The sequence below is a fragment of the Pelobates fuscus genome, chromosome 1, assembly GCF_036172605.1.
Source record: "Pelobates fuscus isolate aPelFus1 chromosome 1, aPelFus1.pri, whole genome shotgun sequence".
Taxonomy (NCBI): domain Eukaryota; kingdom Metazoa; phylum Chordata; class Amphibia; order Anura; family Pelobatidae; genus Pelobates; species Pelobates fuscus.
This window is the reverse complement of record NC_086317.1, coordinates 265,047,304-265,068,646: the sequence shown is the minus strand read 5'-3', so window position 1 is coordinate 265,068,646 and position 21,343 is coordinate 265,047,304. Positions and strand designations below refer to the sequence as shown.

Below are 21,343 nucleotides of genomic sequence, written 5' to 3'. Positions count from 1 at the left end.
ATATATATGATCTAAGTATATATATACACATATACACACACACACATACACCGTCTAGGTGTATTTTAATATTAATATATATATAATTATATATATGTATTAATATCAAATTACACGTAGACTGATACTGATTAAATATATATATAATTATTGTTATATATATATTTATAAATAATATAAAAAAAAATATGTAAATACGTAAAAAAAATTCAATAAAAAAAATAATTAAAAATAAAATATTAAAAAATATATAGATGTGTTTTATTTCGTTCTAACTGTATTGTGATATTAATATATATATATTTATATCAAAATACACGTAGAACGAAATAATATATATATCTATATACATAAATATATACGTATATATCACTATATATATACCTATATATAAATAAAAATATAAAAAAAATATATATATATATATATATATACGTATATATACACATATGTATATATATACATATATTAATTCTACACATATATTTATGTAATAATTTTACATAATTAGGTATCCTAATTAATTACAATTAGCGGGACCTGCCTGACAACCCATGCCGAAAGTATAAGGAATTTAATTTGCTAGCACTATATTTAACCCTATAACTTTCCAAGACACCATAAAACCTGTACATGGGGGGTACTGTTTTACTCGGGAGACTTCGCTGAACACAAATATTAGTGTTTCAAAACAGTAAAATGTATTACAACGATGATATCGCCAGTAAAAGTGACGTTTTTTGCATTTTTCACGCACAAACAGCACTTACAGGGACGATATTACTGCTGCAATACTTTTTACTGTTTTGAAACACAAATATTTGTGTTCAGCGAAGTCTCCCGAGTACAACAGTACCCCTCATGTACAGGTTTTATGGTGTTTTCAAAAATTACAGCATCAAATATAAGGCTTGTGTTTCATTGATTTCACATTAAAATTCGCCAGATTGCTTACGTTGCCTTTATGACCCTATGGTAGCCCAAGAATGAAAATTACCCCTATGATGGCAAAATATTTGCAATAGTAGACAACCCAAGGTATTGCAAATGGGGTATGTCCAGTCTTTTTTAGTAGCCACTTAGTCACAAACACTGGCCAAAATTGGCGTTTTTTGCATTTTTCACACACAAACAAATACTAACGCTAACTTTGGCCAGTGTTTGTGACCAAATGGCTACTAAAAAAGACTGGACATACCCCATTTGCAATACCTTGGGTCGTCTACTATTGCAAACGGTATGCCATTATGGGTGTAAATTTATTTCCTGGGCTACTATACAGTCTCAAAGGCAACGTAACCAATCTGACGAATTTCAATTTCAAATGTAACACGCTATATTTGACCCTGTAACTTCCCAAAACACCATAAAACCTGTGCATAGGGGGTACTGTTTTACACGTGAGACTTTGCTGAATACAAATATGTGTATTTTATTGCAGTAAAAGCAAACAGTATTATGACATTGACAGTTAAAATGTCATGTAGAACTAAAAAAATAAAAAAAAATCTTATTTTCTCCCATGTTTTTCATATTAAATTATGTTTCATAGCTAAATATTTGACATTAAATGAAAGCCCTGTTTCCCCTGAATAAAATGATATATAATAAGGGGGGGTGCATTTAATATGAAAGAGGTGAATTACGGTTGGACAGACATATAGCGCGCAAATGCCAGGTTTTGTTTACATTTTGTTTCGTTCACAACTTATACATTTGGCTGCGGTGTTAAGGGGTTAAATCAAAACAAAAATGGCAAAACTGATTGTTTGTTTGCTAGTTCACATTACATTTATGATTTATAATTACAATGTATTGATAAAAGCTGAAACAGAACATTCATTCAGAAGTGTAGCTCATGTCTGCAGAATTGTGTGCAGATTATTGAAAGAAGTCTATTTCTTGCTTTACTACAGAAACCATTCAATCTATCCATCCTGAGCATGATGACCTCGATCAAGCATTTTCATATGAAAATAGCAGTTTACCATATATCAGTAGTGATGAAAAAATTCCACATCCCATCAATGAAACTACAAATGTTGTAGGAGAAGTCCTCTCTATGAAGCAGATTATTGTTCGTCGTGGCCTGGCTGTGGTTTCAGCCGTTACTACACTGATTATTGGAATATTGGTGAAATATCTGGTGAACAGTAGATAAAACAAAAATGACCTTAATTTCATATTGAGATTATTGTGGTAATATATTGCACAATTTTAATCAAGATGGTTTCTGATGTAATTTGAAAAATGTTTGCTTTTTTAAAGCTAACGATTCCATCTGATGAATACAGATGGAAGATAGTGCTTACATTATATGTGGCTATTCTATATATAAATATATTTTTTCATTTTTAATTGTTAAATATTCTTCATTTAAAAATGTTCTATACACCTCAAAAAAGATGTTATGTACAACAATATTTTATCTTTCTCTATTGTTAAAATGCTGTTGAAATACAATGTAACCTCCATGTTATTACACTTTTTTTTAAACAAAATATGTAAAAAAAGAAAAAAAATCTTTAAGATTATACATTAAGAAAATCAATATGAAATAAAGCAAAGTACACATGTATACCAATCACCACATGTCTTAAATGAATTTGTGACAACACAGGTGCCAAATGTTATAATTGTTGGTCACATTATTATAGAACATATTGACTATCATTCCCGCCATCACCAGCTTCCTTTGGATCTGAGATAGATTCATATTATTACAAATTTTTATTCTTTTTCGTTATGAATATTATACTTACAAACTTGGGTTTCATTTATACTCAGGGTTAAATGGTGGACAATTACAACATACGGGATTGGTATCTCAGCAATTCATTTATCTAAGTTTAATTCATAGCTTAGAAAAAATATTCACTGCGGCACTACACATATATTAAGCATATAAAGTATTAATAATAGCAATTGAGCAAAGCCCTACCCACAGCTCCTACTAATTTACCCATTGGCTAATGAATATCCAATCAATGATAGAGGCGCCCTATCTGAACCTCTATCTCCCCAGACTCTGTTCCCCTGGAAGCGCCTTAACGACAAAACGCGCATTGGGACTTTTACAAAGTATGATGCTGGTCCAAGAGACATGGGGCAACTTCAACAAAGATCTTTATTGACAGCTCCAGCCATACTTTAACTAACTTTAATAATTTTTTTTATCCTTATGTTTATACACAAGTTATTTTTCTTATTTAATTCTTAGTTTGGTTTACACCACAGCCGTACAGCACAATAACTTAACAGAAGGAGGGGGGGCGGGGGATCAGAATTTTTTAAGGGGTGCCCTGGAAGGCACAACAGAGTAGGGAAACTAGAAATATATTTCACTATCTGCAGGGCTTCCCGCTCTATTTCTGCAACATTATATCTCTCCACCCCTGATTAATACGGAATGTAACAATTGCAATTCTTAAAATCCTGTTGCACTCCGTTTAACATTGCAACAATACGGAGAAATTTCTAAACTTTCCAACCTTTTTTGTTAAACCATTATTTTTTTCATTTAGATTACTTATTTTCATGCAATTCCTTTTTCTTTTGACTATATTTATTAATTATATTATATATTTTTTTTCTTTACAGCAATTTGAATATTTTCATTTAATTTATTTTTTCATTATGATCTGATAGGGGCGTTTTCCTATCACAGATACTATTTTTACTTATGATAAGTTCTGCTAATATTTTAAATAATCATATGAAAAGTTACGTTTTATAACTTTATTTATTTTTTGGTTACTCTTTTCACAAAGGGGCTATCGCCTAAACTGTTCCCCCTTGTGATTTGTTCCTATTGTTGCAAACTCTGTCTGGGAGTTACCCCCACTTCCCTTATTAGAGTAACCTGACACTTTTCTCCCTAGAAGGTTACTCTCGTTTAGTATTCAATACAAATTGTACATTAAAAAAAAATCAATATGAAATAAAGCAAAGTACACAATGGTCAACAATACAGGGGGGTAAAAACAAGAGAACAAGTGAAAATAAAATTAAATAAAAAATAAATAATGCTTCTAAGAAATGTCAAATGTTTTACAGCTTCCAAGATGGTCAACATCAAAGTCATCAGCTGCAGACCCTGAATGGCTGCTTCTGTATGGCAATGCTTGGATTCCCCCCTCCCCCCCCCCAAAAAAACACAATATCAATGATGTTGCTTAGAACAGCACGGCCCTGAAGTACCTGGCTGTGCCTCATAGAAAGCTGGTCTACTATAAGTTTGTGCTTGATCGATTTGCCTTTAATATTGACCATAGCAAGTTTATGGCACTGGGACTGCTCATGCTCGGCGAGTCTTGTTGTACTATGTCTCCATTCATTACAACCCTGTAATCATTACAATGAGTATGATGGTATTTTTCTCCATAAGTACATAAGGCAAATTGAACAGTGTAGGGTGTTCTTTAGTATACTGCTGAACTTTAGTATACTGCTCCACAAATGACAGCTAGAAAGCCAATATTTTTGGCAATTACAGGTGCCCTTGAAGGCACAGATTAGTTTAATTAGGAGCAGTATGACTCATGACCCAATTTTTCACTTTATTCATTCGCAAACTGCTTTAATAGTGTGAGTTGTGTGAGTTAGATATTGTTTACTTTAGGTAAACAGGTGCCCTTGAAGGCACAGATTACTAAAGACATCAAGCAGTTTAATCGCTAGCATTTTGGTATTATGATGGGAACTAGGGCTGCAGATCTGAGATAACTAGCATCAGTCCTATAGACTCTAGCACAGACACCCATTTAAGCACAGATCAGATAACAGACTGTTTACTAACCCCTTCATTATTACCTCTGCTAGCGATATAGTACTTGTACCAGTGGTTACTTTGCTTAGTCCTCCTTCAGACCTTTCTCTATATATCCGAGAATTTGTTATACAGAGACTGAGCACTGTTTAGCCGAGGGGCTCCCCTGGCACAGCATAGCAATGGTGACACTACGCTGTATCCTATAGATATTAGTGAGAAATTACACTCTATCTCTTACAGCATATACATTACCGATTAGTGTTTTCACTTAGCTCTGGTAACTACCAGTATTTGTAAATATGTGTATATTTTGTGTTTAATTTGTTAGCACTTGCACTACAATTTAGTAGCATTGTGTTTGGTTATTACATTTCCTGTGTGGTTATACTTTACTGCCACCTAGTGGTCATAAGAACCATTTTTTTTACCAGTTGACACATTAAAAGTTACGTTTTATAATCTGACCAATTATATTTGGGCTAAAATATTTTCTCTCTCTCCTCTTCGTTTACAAATTGGGTTCATGCTCCACCACTTTAGCCCAGAGATTCTATAATCATTCTCCCCCCCCCCCCCCCCCCCTTTTCTTCTTAGATTACAATAATGTATTCCTTAGTACATGAACAGTCTCCCAACACACACCTGGACAATGTAGATGCAGAGTACACTGTACCACTCATCACTGAGAAAAGGACGAGTGCTCAATCCTGGGGAAGAGAGCTTGCAAGACCCATGAAATAAGTACACTATGTGTACCAAGAGCAAAAGTGTTCGTTTCATCCAAATTTGTTGCCTGACACTCTCAGCCAGTTAGAGCCAACCAAATCTGAAAATGCAAAAGTGTACCAATATATGAAGAGGGACAGGCTGCATGCAAATGTATGTGTCAAACCACAGTGCAGCGAGTCTTCCTTTAACCCCTTAGTGACCAGAACGTTTTTCAATTTTCTTACCTTTAAGGAGCAGGGCTCTTTTTACATTTCTGCAGTGTTTGTGTTTAGATGTAATTCTCCTCTTACTCATTTACTATACCCACACATATTATATACAGTTTTTCTCACCATTCAATGTTCTTCCTAAAAATACCATTATTTTCATCATAATTTGCTATAAAAAAACATTCTAAAATATGATGAAAAAATTAAAAAAAAAAACTTTTTCTAACTTTGACTGCCAAAATCTGTTACGCATCTACAACCGCCAAAAAACATCTGTGCTAAATAGTTTCTAAATTTTGTCCTGAGTTTAGAAATACCCAATGTTAACACGTACTTAGCTTATACTATACTATAAGTATAAGTAGCACTTTGCTATTTCCAAACCATTTTTTTTTCAAAGTGAACATAAGTTACATTGTAGCACTGATATCTGTCAGGAATCCCTGAATAACCCTTCACATGTATATATTTTTTAAAAGAAGACAACCTAAGGTAATAAACTTGGGGTATTTTGACTCTTTTCATGCAACCATTTTACCACCAATCTATGCCAAATTAAAAAGAAATAAAAAAAAAATAATTGGTGATTTTTTTTAACACACATAGCAATTTAAAAATACATGTACGGAGAACTTTAAGGGTTACTGCCAAAGAACAACCCAATATGTGTTCAGCAACATCTCCTGAGTACAATGATACTACCCATGTATAGGTGTGTCGGGTTCTCTGGGGCTAAAAGACCTTATTTGGAGGGTGCGCATTCTAGTTTTCCAACTTGAAATTTTCACAGATGGCCATCATGCACCCATGTCCTATTTGGGACATTTTTGAAGCCAGACAATGTAATTTACCCCCATCAAACCATATATATATATATATATATATATATATATATATATGAAAAGTAGACAACCTAGGGTATTTCAAATGGTGGTATTTTAACACTAGTGATGTACCGAACTGTTCGCCGGCGCTGCTTCCTTTGCTGAGTTGTCAGATACAAGTGAAGCGGTTGATGATGATGACGATTCGTCCATGGATGTCACGTGGGTGCCCGCTTGGCAAGAAGAAGAACAGGGCGAAAGTTCAGATGGGGAGACAGAGAGGAGGAGGAGGAGACGAGTTGGAAGCAGGGGGAGGTCGTCGCAAGGAGCTAGTGGCACAGTCAAACAGCATGCATCGGCACCCGGGGTCAGCCCGACAGCACGCCAATCAACGCATGCTGTGTCCACCACCAGAATGCCGTCATTGCAGAGCTCAGCAGTTTGGCATTTCTTTTGTGTGTCTGCCTCTGACAACAGCGATGCCATTTGCAACCTGTGCCAAAAGAAACTGAGTCGTGGGAAGTCCAACACCCACCTAGGTACAACTGCTTTGCGTAGGCACATGATCGCACATCACAAACGCCTATGGGATCAACACATGAGTACAAGCAGCACACAAACTCAAAGCCACCATCCTCCTCCTGGTCCAGCATCTTCAGCCACGTCAACCACTGCTGTCCCCCTCTCAACCATCCGCCACTCCGTCTCTCGCCTTGAGCAGTTCCCGCTCATCTGCCCACAGTCAGGTGTCTGTCAAGGACATTTTTGAGCGTAAGAAGCCAATGTCAGAAAGTCACCCCCTTGCCCAGCGTCTGACAGCTGGCTTGTCTGAACTATTAGCCCGCCAGCTTTTACCATACAAGCTGGTGGAGTCTGAGGCGTTCAAAAAATTTGTGGCTATTGGGATACCGCAGTGGAAGGTACCCGGACGAAATTTCTTTGCACAAAAGGCAATCCCCAACCTGTACTCGATTGTGCAAAAGGAAGTAATGGCATGTCTGGCACACAGTGTTGGGACAAGGGTCCATCTGACCACTGATACCTGGTCTGCAAAGCATGGTCAGGGCAGGTATATCACCTACACTGTGCATTGGGTAAACCTGCTGACGGCTGCCAAGCATGGAATGCGTGGCTCTGTAGAGAAGTTGGTGACACCGCCACGACTTGCAGGCAGGCCTGCTGCCACCTCCTCTACTCCTCCTACTCCATCCCCTTCCATAACCTCCTCGGCTGAGTCCTCTTCTGCTGCTGCGTCTTGCTCCACATCAACGGCACCCCCCCAGCTCCCCAGGTACTATTCCACATCCCGGATACGGCAGTGTCACGGCGTCTTGGGCTTGACTTGCTTGAAAGCAGAGAGTCACACCGGACAAGCACTCCTGTCCGCCCTGAACGCACAGGTGGAAAAGTGGCTGACTCCGCAGCAACTGGATATCGGCAAAGTGATTTGTGACAACGGAACAAATTTGTTGACGGCATTGAAGTTGGGCAAGTAGACACATGTGCTGTGCATGGCACATGTGTGTAATCTGATCGTACAACGCTTTGTGCATAAGTACACTGGCTTACAGGACGTCCTGAAGCAGGCCAGGAAGGTGTGTGACCATTTCAGGCGTTCCTACACGGCCATGGCGCACTTTGCAGATATCCAGTGGCGAAACAACATGCCAGTGAAGCGCTTGATTTGCGACAGCCCGACACGTTGGAATTCAACACTGCTAATGTTCGACCGCCTGCTCCAACAAGAAAAAGCCGTTAATGAATATTTGTATGACCGGGGTGCTAGGACAGCCTCTGGGGAGCTGGGAATTGTTTTGCCACGTTACTGGACGCTCATGCGCAATGCCTGTAGGCTCATGCGTCCTTTTGAGGAGGTGACAAACCTAGTCAGTCACACCGAAGGCACCATCAGCGACATCATACCATTTGTTTTCTTCCTGGAGCGTGCCCTGCGAAGAGTGCTGGATCAGGCCATAGATGAGCGTGAAGAGGAAGAGTTGTGGTCACTAGTGATGTACCGAACGGTTCGCTGGCGAATAGTTCCTGGCGAACATAGTGTGTTCGCGTTCGCCACGGCGGGGGAACACATGCGCGGTTCAATCCACCCCCTATTCGCCATCATTGAGTAAACTTTGACCCTGTACCTCACAGTCAGCAGACACATTCCAGCCAATCAGCAGCACACCCTCCCTAGCAGACCCTCCCACCTCCTGGACAGCATCCATTTTAGATTAATTTGGAAGCTGCATACATTTTTTTTTAATATATATATTTTTTATTTATTTATTTTAAATTCTTTATTTTTGTAGTGCATGGAGGTATAACAAATGAGCATGTGGTACCCCAACGGCATTCCTCATGCTTTTCAAGTAACAACTGTAACATTAGGGTATATGTTAATACCCTAGTCTGCGCGGAGCCCTCCATGGGTGAAGATGGATTTTTTTTCTTTTGCGCTTGGGTTTTTTATTTTATTTTTAAGTTCGACGGGTATGATGGCTTTTTATTTGCCCTTTTTTGGGGGCTGAAAAATGAAGATTTTAGAAAAAAGAAGACGTTGAATAGTAAGTTGAATTTTACTTTACAGGGTAGTAATTTTATTCCCCCCTCACTATTTTTTAGGGTGAGGGGGGTAGGTAGGGGCTTTTTTATTGGGGACCCCTAGTCACCTTTGATGGGGGAGGGATTTTCATTTAGGGCCCCCACCCACCGCTCAGGGGTGGGGGCTGCGGGGGGGAGGACAGTATGTCCCCCCCTTATTGTAACTTAGGGCCCCACCCGCCGCGCAGGGGTGGGGGCCGGGGGGAGGACAGTAGGTCCCCCCCTCTTATTGTAACTTAGGACCCCCACCCACCACTCAGGGGTGGGGGCCGGGGGAGGACAGTAGGTCCCCCCATTATTCTTTTATAGGGCCCCCACCTGCAGCTCAGGGGTGGGGGCCGGGGGGAGGACAGTAGGTCCCCCCCTCTTATTGTAACTTAGGACCCCCACCCACCACTCAGGGGTGGGGGCGGGGGGGGACAGTAGGTCTTCCCCATTATTCTTTTATAGGGCCCCCACCTGCAGCTCAGGAGCCATGTTACTCTGTATATAGAGGGAGCCATGTTTACACTGTATATAGAGGGAGCCATGCTACTCTGTATATAGAGGGGAGCCATGTTACTCTGTATATAGAGAGGAGCCATGTTTTTACTGTATATAGAGGGAGCCATGTTACTCTGTATATAGACAGGAGCCATGTTTACACTGTATATAGAGGGGAGCCATGTTACACTGTATATAGAGGGAGCCATGTTATTCTGTATATAGAGGGAGCCATGTTTACACGGTATATAGAGGGAGCCATGTTACTCTGTATATAGAGGCAGTGGCGTACTAAGGGGGGGGCGGGGCGAACTTTCGAAGGGGCGGCGAAATGCCGCCCTGTGTCTTGTGTAAAGGGACCGGCCGCTAATAAGACTATCTACCAGAGTTTCCCATCCAGCAGCAGCAGGGTCTTCTGTTCTCGCGAACCGCGAGAGCGTTGCCGTGGGTTGCCATAGCAACGCTCTCGCGGATCGCGAGAACAGAGGACCCTGCTGCTGCTGGATGGGAAACTCTGGTAGATAGTCTTATTAACGAGCATGGAGAATACTGGGCCCCTCTAAACTGCCCAGTGATGCTGTGCCACCGGACCACCAGTCGAGGAGGACGGGAGGGACAGGTAAGTGGCAGCACTTATTCCACACAACATACACACTGCATCTGCATACACTCTACACACACTCTACACACACTGCATGCACTGCATACACTCTTCACACACTGCATACACTCCACACACTCTACATACACTGAATACACACTGCATACACTCTACACACACTGCATACACTGCACACACACTGCATACACTGCACACACACTATACACACACTGCATACACTCTACACACACTGCATACACTCTACACACATTATACACACTCTACAGACACTGCATACACTCTACACACACTGCACACACACTATGCACACACTGCACACACTCTACACACACTGTACACACTATACACACACTGCACACACTATACACACACTGAATACACTCTACACACACTGCATACACTGCACACACACTGCATACACTGCACACACACTACACACACTATACACACACTGCATACACTCTACACACACTGCATACACTCTACACACATTATACACACTCTACAGACACTGCATACACTCTACACACACTGCAAACACTGCACACACACTATGCACACACTGCACACACTCTACACACACTGTACACACTATACACACACTGCACACACTATACACACTGCATATACTATACACACTCTACACACACTGCATACACACTGCACACACTGCATACACACTGTTACTCTGTATATAGAGGGATCCATGTTACTCTGTATATAGATAGGAGCCATGTTTACACTGTATATAGAGGGAGCCATGTTACTCTGTATATAGAGAGGAGCCATGTTTACACTGTATATAGAGGGGAGCCATGTTATTCTGTATATAGAGGGAGCCATGTTACTCTGTATATAGAGAGGAGCCATGTTACTCTGTATATAGAGGGAGCCATGTTACTCTGTATATAGAGAGGAGCCATGTTACTCTGTATATAGAGGGAGCCATGTTACTCTGTATATAGAGATGAGCCATGTTCACACTGTATATAGAGGGAGCCATGTTACTCTGTATATAGAGGGAGCCATGTCATTCTGTATATAGAGGGAGCCATGTTTACACGGTATATAGAGGGAAGCCATGTTACTCTGTATATAGAGGGAGCCATGTTATTCTGTATATAGAGGGAGCCATGTTTACACGGTATATAGAGGGAAGCCATGTTACTCTGTATATAGAGGGAGCCATGTTTATACTGTATATAGAGGGAGCCATGTTTACACGGTATATAGAGGGAAGCCATGTTACTCTGTATATAGAGGGAGCCATGTTACTCTGTATATAGAGGGAGCCATGTTACTCTGTATATAGAGGGAGCCATGTTACTCTGTATATAGAGGGAGCCATGTTTACACGGTATATAGAGGGAAGCCATGTTACTCTGTATATAGAGGGAGCCATGTTACTCTGTATATAGAGGGAGCCATGTTACACTGTATATAGAGGGAGCCATGTTTACACGGTATATAGAGGGAGCCATGTTACTCTGTATATAGAGAGGAGCCATGTTACTCTGTATATAGAGGGGAGCCATGTTTACACGGTATATAGAGGGAAGCCATGTTACTCTGTATATAGAGGGAGCCATGTCTACACACACTGCATGCACTGCATACACTCTTCACACACTGCATACACTCCACACACTCTACATACACTGAATACACACTGCATACACTCTACACACACTGCATACACTGCACACACACTGCATACACTGCACACACACTATACACACACTGCATACACTCTACACACACTGCATACACTCTACACACATTATACACACTCTACAGACACTGCATACACTCTACACACACTGCACACACACTATGCACACACTGCACACACTCTACACACACTGTACACACTATACACACACTGCACACACTATACACACACTGCATACACTCTACACACACTGCATACACTGCACACACACTGCATACACTGCACACACACTACACACACTATACACACACTGCATACACTCTACACACACTGCATACACTCTACACACATTATACACACTCTACAGACACTGCATACACTCTACACACACTGCAAACACTGCACACACACTATACACACACTACACACACTCTACACACACTGTACACACTATACACACACTGCACACACTATACACACACTGCATACACTATACACACTCTACACACACTGCATACACACTGCACACACTGCATACACACTGTTACTCTGTATATAGAGGGATCCATGTTACTCTGTATATAGATAGGAGCCATGTTTACACTGTATATAGAGGGAGCCATGTTACTCTGTATATAGAGAGGAGCCATGTTTACACTGTATATAGAGGGGAGCCATGTTACTCTGTATATAGAGGGAGCCATGTTACTCTGTATATAGAGAGGAGCCATGTTACTCTGTATATAGAGAGGAGCCATGTTACTCTGTATATAGAGGGAGCCATGTTACTCTGTATATAGAGAGGAGCCATGTTCACACTGTATATAGAGGGAGCCATGTTACTCTGTATATAGAGAGGAGCCATGTTTACACTGTATATAGAAGGGAGCCATGTTACTCTGTATATAGAGGGAGCCATGTCATTCTGTATATAGAGGGAGCCATGTTTACACGGTATATAGAGGGAAGCCATGTTACTCTGTATATAGAGGGAGCCATGTTATTCTGTATATAGAGGGAGCCATGTTTACACGGTATATAGAGGGAAGCCATGTTACTCTGTATATAGAGGGAGCCATGTTTATACTGTATATAGAGGGAGCCATGTTTACACGGTATATAGAGGGAAGCCATGTTACTCTGTATATAGAGGGAGCCATGTTACTCTGTATATAGAGGGAGCCATGTTACTCTGTATATAGAGGGAGCCATGTTACTCTGTATATAGAGGGAGCCATGTTTACACGGTATATAGAGGGAAGCCATGTTACTCTGTATATAGAGGGAGCCATGTTACTCTGTATATAGAGGGAGCCATGTTACACTGTATATAGAGGGAGCCATGTTTACACGGTATATAGAGGGAGCCATGTTACTCTGTATATAGAGAGGAGCCATGTTACTCTGTATATAGAGGGGAGCCATGTTACTCTGTATATAGAGGGGAGCCATGTTACACTGTATATAGAGGGAGCCATGTTACTCTGTATATAGAGGGAGCCATGTTTACTCTGTATATAGAGGGAGCCATATTACTATCTGAGGTGGTTAACTATGATTGGCCCTGGCATGTGTGTTAGTCTGGCCTGAATGGTTGTCTGGCATGAATAAAAGTAGCATGTTTCAACTATATTAGTAGTTAGAGTAGTTTGCACTAAAACGTGTGCAAATGGGGAGTTTGCGTTTGTGCAAATGGACTGTTTGCGGTTGTTTGCGGTGCGTTAAACAGGGAGTTTGGTCTGTCACTGTGAAGCGGGCGTAACCCTTACACTACCTGATCGATACAACATCATACCTGATGTTTTAAAGCACGTTATTCCAAACAATTTAGGAATGTTAGGTGATTTCTGCCCTTTATGGATTAAAACCAGACTCTGCATCAACTATGTAATTTTCCATGGGAGTTTTGCCATGGATCCCCCTCCGGCATGCCACAGTCAAGGTGTTAGTCCCCTTGAAACAACTTTTCCATCACTTTTGTGGCCAGAAAGAGTCCCTGTGGGTTTTAAAATTCGCCTGCCCATTGGGGCAGTCAATGGCGGTTCGCCCGGTTCGCGAATCAAAAATTTCGTGTTCGCGACATCACTAGTTGTGAATACCAGGAATATGTGCACAATATAGCCAAATCAAGCGTCTAAGGAAACTCATGACAACTACAGAAGGGGAGCGGCCTTTATTAATGATATGACAAGTCGCCTGATTGTCAGAAAAATATTGAACAGTTTGTCCAGACCAGGAGCGACCCCAGGTCGCTGCCGCGTCCACAATAAGATAAACGTCAAATAATGTAGAGGCCCGATAAAAGGCCTCCAATGCTTTGGTTTAGCCAATGGTCTCCACAAATTGCTGCAAAGCTGATGGAAGCTGCGGCATTTGACCAGAGCATTGGGGAATTGTCAGAAAATGGAGGAAAGAACATGGATTTTTCATTCCATTGACATAGACATTTCTGCCACATCCGCAAATCTGCTGTGGCCTGGCCATCAAGAGAAACCCTACTGTCCTCGGAGGGAAGACCCAGTAATAAATAGAGAAGCTTGGAAATGAATGACCGGCCCTGAGGGATGATCATCATTGCAAAATTCAATAAACCCAGCAATGACTGTAATTCCTTATGACTACAGTGACCCAGTCGCAAGTAATTATCAATACATGCTAGGATACGTTCACTTTTGTCCCTCGGCAAGCTGGATTCCATAGCCACTGAGTCAAGTTGAATACCCAGAAATCTATGGCGTCAGGACCCTCTGTTTTGGAAGGAGAAACTGGGACACCCAAACTTTCAAATAGTTGTAAGGCATCTTGTAGACTATGTGGTGGACTAGAATTACTCTCTATGGTGAGACAATTGTTAAGATAGTGAAGTACTGATGTACATCTACATGAGTTAAGGAGTAACAAGCATAAGGCCTCAGCGAAAGTGTCCAAAAATGTTGGGCTACTTTTGGAACTAAATGTTAGCCTATTGAAAAATTAATACGGGTTTCTCCACTTAATACCATGGAGATGCCATAATGAAGGGTGAATCGGGAGTAACTTAAAGGCATTGACAATAATTAGTCTCTTTTTTCCCCATGACAATACCTATTGGGTTTATACGCCAAATAGAAAAGGGGGATGTGGGAAAGGGGCCAAGGATAAACCCTTGAGTGAGCTCGTGTAATAACAGTGTATCAACAGAACCTGGGTCATTAATAGCCAACTGTAAGTTTTTACATTCCAAAATTCTGGTCGGTAAGACTAAGATACCAGTGTGGAACCCATCAGCAAGCCCTGAAACCAAGGAATCCACTAATTTTGGAGATGAGTGTGCTAACAGTTGAGACAACTTAATGTTAACAGATGTGAAATACTGTTTGGAATGTACTTTATTGGGGCACATTGTTTTGGAATGTGCTCATAAACATAGCGTACAGATATGCAATAACCTACAGGCATTGAACCACAAGCACCCGCATTAATATTATTACATATTTGGGATTTGCCAAGGAACACAATTGGTCTGCCAAGTTTATCCTTTATGACTTTCTCTGACCTGGCTGGTAAACCAGGGTTTTGTTGGCCCGAAACATAGGCGTCATTAGGACAGAGATTTGTCTCATGGGAGGTTGAGGAACACGAAGTACAGGCTGGAGTCTTGAGGTCAGCGAAATGCCTACAGAACAACTCTATCCAGTTTACTCCAGTTAACGACCATATTAAACTGGGCCAGAGTTGCTGCTGATATAGCCTGGAAATGACCTAGGACAGTCATAGGAGGCATATCTGCTGTATTTGTGCCCCAGGTCAACCAGCTTATGCATATAAGTATCAAATTCCTCTCTCATCTTTGGCAAGTTGGTACATGTCACATCTCTATAGATCCCAAACACCAGTACAAATTCAAAATGGTCAGTTTCTTACTGAGTCTGGGGTCTCTGGCCTTGAGGGCTATCGATAGGTCCCTATAAGCATACATTTTATTCTCTACTATATCCTGGAAAGCAATCAGAAGTGAGACCAAATTCACATACTTGCCTTCCAGGATATCTTTGCGGATTTAAGGAGGCACCTTGTGTGCCGGTGTAATCATGAGTGTATCAATTGGGGATATAGGGACAGCTATATTACCCTGTAAAATAGCTGTAGCAGCTGCTAGAGATGTAGCATCACACAATGTCGGATTTGTTGCCAAGTGGCCAGATTCTAGACCCATCCCCTGCGCCAGAGTTGTCGGTGTGTGTCTGCATTAATCTAAATAATCCTGCTTTCCTGGCAGTAGCCGGGAATGGAATGCTTCTTCTTCTAAGTTAAGCTTGAATACGTGGTATAGTCCAAGATCTGATAGATGAAGGACTGGCCGATTCACGTCTCCCAGATGGTGAACCCGACCTAGCTGGGGAGCTAGGGAGTGAAAGCTCATCTCCCCCTTCCGGAACTTGTGACATACTAAAATGAGAATTGGAAATTAGGATCTCGTCTCCAGGATTCTGGGTGCTAATTAATGCCAAGTGAGGCCCTACTAATGCTAAGCGGCTTGAGAGGTTCTATCTATAAGTGCGACTGAGGGCCTATTTACCACAGAACGTAGTGGCGGCATGTTGGCCTCTCGGTGACAATTAAGAGAAAGATAGAAATGTGTGTGACAAGTGAGGCCCTCGCTATGTAACTTGCGAGGTGGCTAGCTATGCGTTGGACCCAGGGCCAAATACCTCCAAGTATGAGGATGGGTGTTGGCTTCGCAGGACAACTAGTATGAGGCATAGGAGGCCTTAGAAAGCTAAATATGGAACCTATTTCCCTGACAGCCAGTAATTTTTTTAGTCTAAAGACTGATATAAACAGGGAAGTATGAATATAAGCTAATTGGGGCAATGTACCTGTATGAACTGAATTTTAATTTGTATGCTAAAGGTTTGAAGGTTCAGTAGTTAGTAGTGCACCTAGGGTATGTGGAAAGGAGAATCATGTCTGAGTCAAAATGAACCGTAACACAACAGTATCTCAAAGGAGTAACGTGCATACCTGGTAATAGACAGAACACCAATATGGAAGCTTTGGATTCTCAGGACAAGGCGAATGTTGTGCCAATTCACAAGAAAGGTAATAGGGAGGAGTCGGGCAACTATAGGCCAGTAAGCCTTACTTCAGTAGTGGGGAAAGTGATAGAAACCATGTTAAAGGATAGGATTGTTCAACATCTAAAAACACATGGATTTCAAGATCAGAGACAACATGGATTTACTTCAGGGAGATCATGCCAAACTAATCTTATTGATTTTTTTGATTGGGTAGCTAAAATTATCGATCAGGGTGGTGCAGTAGACATTGCTTACTTAGATTTCAGTAAGGCTTTTGACACTGTTGCACATATAAGGCTTATCAATAAACTTCAATATTTAAGTTTGGATTCCAATATTGTTGAATGGCAGTGGCTGAGTGACAGGCAACAGAGGGTTGTAGTCAATGGAGTATATTCGAAGCTTGGGCTTGTCACCAGTGGGGTACCTCAGGGATCTGTACTTGGACCCATTCTCTTTAATATTTGTATTAGTTATATTGCAGAATGGTGGTAAGGTATGTCTTTTTGCTGATGATACTAAGATATGTAACAGGGTTGATGTTCCAAGAGGGATACGCCAAATGGCTAATGATTTAGTTAAATTAGAAAAATGGTCAGAGTTGTGGCAACTGACATTTAATGTGGATAAGTGCAAGATAATGCATCTTGGACGTAAAAACCCAAGGGCAGAGTACAGAATATTTGATAGAGTCCTAACCTCAACATCTGAGGAAAGGGATTTAGGGGTGAATATTTCTGATGACTTAAAGGTAGGCAGACAATGTAATAGAGCAGCAGGAAATGCTAGCATAATGCTTGGTTGTATAGGGAGAGGCATTAGCAGTAGAAAGAGGGAAGTGCTCATGCCATTGTACAGAACACTGGTGAGACCTCACTTGGAGTATTGTACGCAGTACTGGAGACCGTATCTTCAGAAGGATACTGATACCTTAGAGAGAGTTCAGAGAAGGGCTACTAAACTGGTTCATGGATTGCAGGATAAAACTTACCAGGAAAGGTTAAAGGATCTTAACATGTATAGCTTGGAGAAAAGACGAGGGGGGATATGATAGAAACATTTAAATACATAAAGGGAATCAACACAGTAAAGGAGGAGACTATATTTAAAAGAAGAAAAACTACCACAACAAGAGGACATAGTCTTAAATTAGAGGGACAAAGGTTTAAAAATAATATCAGGAAGTATTACTTTACTGAGAGGGTAGTGGATGCATGGAATAGCCTTCCAGCTGAAGTGGTAGAGGTTAACACAGTAAAGGAGTTTAAGCATGCGTGGGATAGGCATAAGGCTATCCTAACTATAAATGGCAAATGTAAAAGAACAAGAAATAAGCGCTCACTACTTGGGGGTGAGCAGCAGTTCACCAACAAGGTGTTCCCTCAACCTTGTGATAAATGGACAGATAGAATAGAAAGGTGAACAGAGCTAAAACTTAGAAAATGTACATACGTTTAGTAGAGATACTGGCCAATGGGGTAGCTTGAAAAAAAGAGAACAGAAATACAATAATGGTACAGTATGTATGAGCAATATAATTCAGTAAGCCAGAGGAGTTATATTCACACTCACACTTTAAAGAGCTATATCAGCTCGGTGTTAAGAGCCTGGACGGAATAATCCCCGTCTATGGATTTCTTGAGGTTCAGAACCGTTGGTGAATATGTAGGTGTGAATTTTCGTTATATGAAAAACAGAAGTAGAATGCACCACATGGTATAGTATGTAACTGTAAAATAGTATAAAAAAGTGGATAATCCTACTTACATATACTAGAGCAACAACCTGCTCTAGTTTGAAGGGTTTCAGGTGGAACAATCCCCACCTTGGGATATAATGAACCCAGGTACCTGGTGGGGATTGTTCCACCTGAAACCCTTCAAACTAGAGCAGGTCGTTGCTCTAGTATATGTAAGTAGGATTATGCACTTTTTTATACTATTTTACAGTTACATACTATACCATGTGGTGCATTCTACTTCTGTTTTTCATATAACGAAAATTCACACCTACATATTCACCAACGGTTCTGGACCTCAAGAAATCCATAGACGAGGATTATTCCGTCCAGGCTCTTAACACCGAGCTGATATAGCTCTTTAAAGTGTGAGTGTGAATATAACTCCTCTGGCTTACTGAATTATATTGTTCATACATACTGTACCATTATTGTATTTCTGTTCTCTTTTTTTCAAGCTACCCCATTGGCCAGTATCTCTACTAAACGTATGTACATTTTCTAAGTTTTAGCGCTGTTCACCTTTCTATTCTATCTATCCTAACTATAAGATAAGACCAGGGACTAATGAAAGTATTTAGAAAATTGGGCAGACTAGATGGGCCGAGTGGTTCTTATCTGCCGTCACATTCTATGTTTCTATGTTTCTATCTATCAATTGTAGTATCAGATATGTGAGCAACTTCAGTGTGACAACGAGAGTCTACAAATATCATAACGAGACATTCTATAAAACATTGTATGCAAGTCTGAGTAGTGAAAACAGATGACATGACTTATGCCCAGACCCCCAAGGTGGTCCAAAATCAATTTGGGTATCAGTATAATTGCATTTAATATGTAACAAATCAAAATCACATGCCTTCAAATGGGACTAGTTAGGCTCAGAATAACCCGCAACCTAATTGTTTAAAGACTGTAGTGCCATTGCGAAGTGTTACAACCAGGGCCGGTGCAAGGATTTTTGCCGCCCTAGGCAAAAGTAAAGTTTGCCGCCCCCCCCCCTCCCTGTGACATCACAATGCCCCACCCATATGACCTGCCATGTTAACTAACGCTAGTGCTGCAGTGCCACCATGTTTACATTAAAAGGCCTGCAGGGACAGGCTATAGACACCAGAACAACTACATTAAGCTGCAGTGGTTCTGGGGACTATAGTGTTTCTTTAATGTGAGGTAAATTAGAGATTAGTGCCACAAATAATATACTAGATTGCCTACTTACAACCAGATGAGGATGATGATGGGCTCTAGCTGCAGTCTGGCTCCACTGGTCTGGTGTAAAACAGGATCTATGGAGGCTGTTTGTAACTGTGGTCACAAAAATCAATGTTCTGGGAGAACGGGAAGCAGCTCCATTTTTTTTGGGCCCTTTACACAGCTCAAGGTCTGGGTCCCAGGGTCCACCAATGAGTTTGTTCACAGGGGGTGGAGTGTTTAAGGGATGTCCTGATTTGTGTGTAAGGAATGCATTGTGTGAATTTGTGTTTGTATGTGTAAGGGCTGCAAGGTGTGTTTCTGTGTATGTAAGGGATGAAGTGTGTGAGTCTGTAAGGGGTGCTTTGAGTGTGTGTAAGGGGCGCATTGAGTGTGTGTAAGGAATGTTTCTGTGTGTGTAAGGGATGCATTGTGTGTAAGGGTTGCATTGCGTGTGTGTGTGTAATGCATTGTGTGTGTAATGCATTGTGTGTTTTTCTGTGTGCAAGGGGTGCATTGTCTTTGTGTGTAAGGGGTGCATTGTGTATGATTGTGTGTGTGTGCTGAATGTCAATCTCTCCCCCCTTACTCTCATTCCCCCTCCCTCCCCTGTCACTCCTCCCTCCCTGTCAATTTCTCCCCCCCTGTCAGTTTCTTTCTCCCCCCCCTCCCTGTCAGTTTCTTTCTCCCCCCCCCCGTCAGTTTCTTTCTCCCCCCCTCCCTGTCAGTTTCTTCCCCCCGTCAGTTTCTTTCTCCCCCTCCCTGTCAGTTTCTTTCTCCCCCCTCCCTGTTTCTTTCTCCCCCTCCCTCTTTCTCCCCCCCTCTTTCTCCCCCTCCCTCTTTCCTTCCCCCCCTCCCTCCCTGTTTCTTTCTCCCCCTCCCTCCCTGTTTCTTTCTCCCCCTCCCTGTTTCTTTCTCCCCCTCCCTCCCTCCCTGTTTCTTCCCCCCCTCCCTCCTTCCCTGTTTCTTTCTCCCCCCTCCCTCCCTGTTTCTTTCTCCCTTCCCTCCCTCCCTCCCTGTTTCTTTCTCCCCCCCTCCCTCCCTCCCTGTTTCCTTCTCCCCCCCTCCCTCCCTGTTTCTTTCTCCCTCCCCCTGACCTGTTTCTTTCTCCCCTCCCTCCCTGTTTCTTTCTCCCCCCTCCCTCCCTCCCTGTTTCCTTCTCCCCCCCCTCCCTCCCTGTTTCCTTCTCCCCCCTCCCTCCCTGTTTCTTTCTCCCTTCCCTCCCTCCCTCCCTGTTTCTTTCTCCCCCCCTCCCTCCCTCCCTGTTTCCTTCTCCCCCCCTCCCTCCCTGTTTCCTTCTCCCCCCCTCCCTCCCTGTTTCCTTCTCCCCCCCTCCCTCCCTGTTTCTTTCTCCCTCCCCCTCCCTGTTTCTTTCTCCCCTCCCTCCCTGTTTCTTTCTCCCCCCTCCCTCCCTCCCTGTTTCCTTCTCCCCCCTCC

At 41.8% G+C, this 21,343-nt stretch overlaps 1 protein-coding gene across 1 annotated transcript in view; it reads left to right on the top strand.

The window, feature by feature from the left end:
- LOC134612718 (multidrug and toxin extrusion protein 2-like) overlaps positions 1-2,246 on the top strand; it is a 129,797-nt gene extending 127,551 nt beyond the window's left edge. The window contains exon 17 of the mRNA XM_063457144.1: positions 1,917-2,246. Coding sequence (XP_063313214.1) covers positions 1,917-2,161 — 245 coding nt within the window. The 3' untranslated portion in view covers positions 2,162-2,246. The remainder of the gene's footprint in view (positions 1-1,916) is intronic.
- The last annotated feature ends 19,097 nt before the right edge of the window (positions 2,247-21,343 follow it).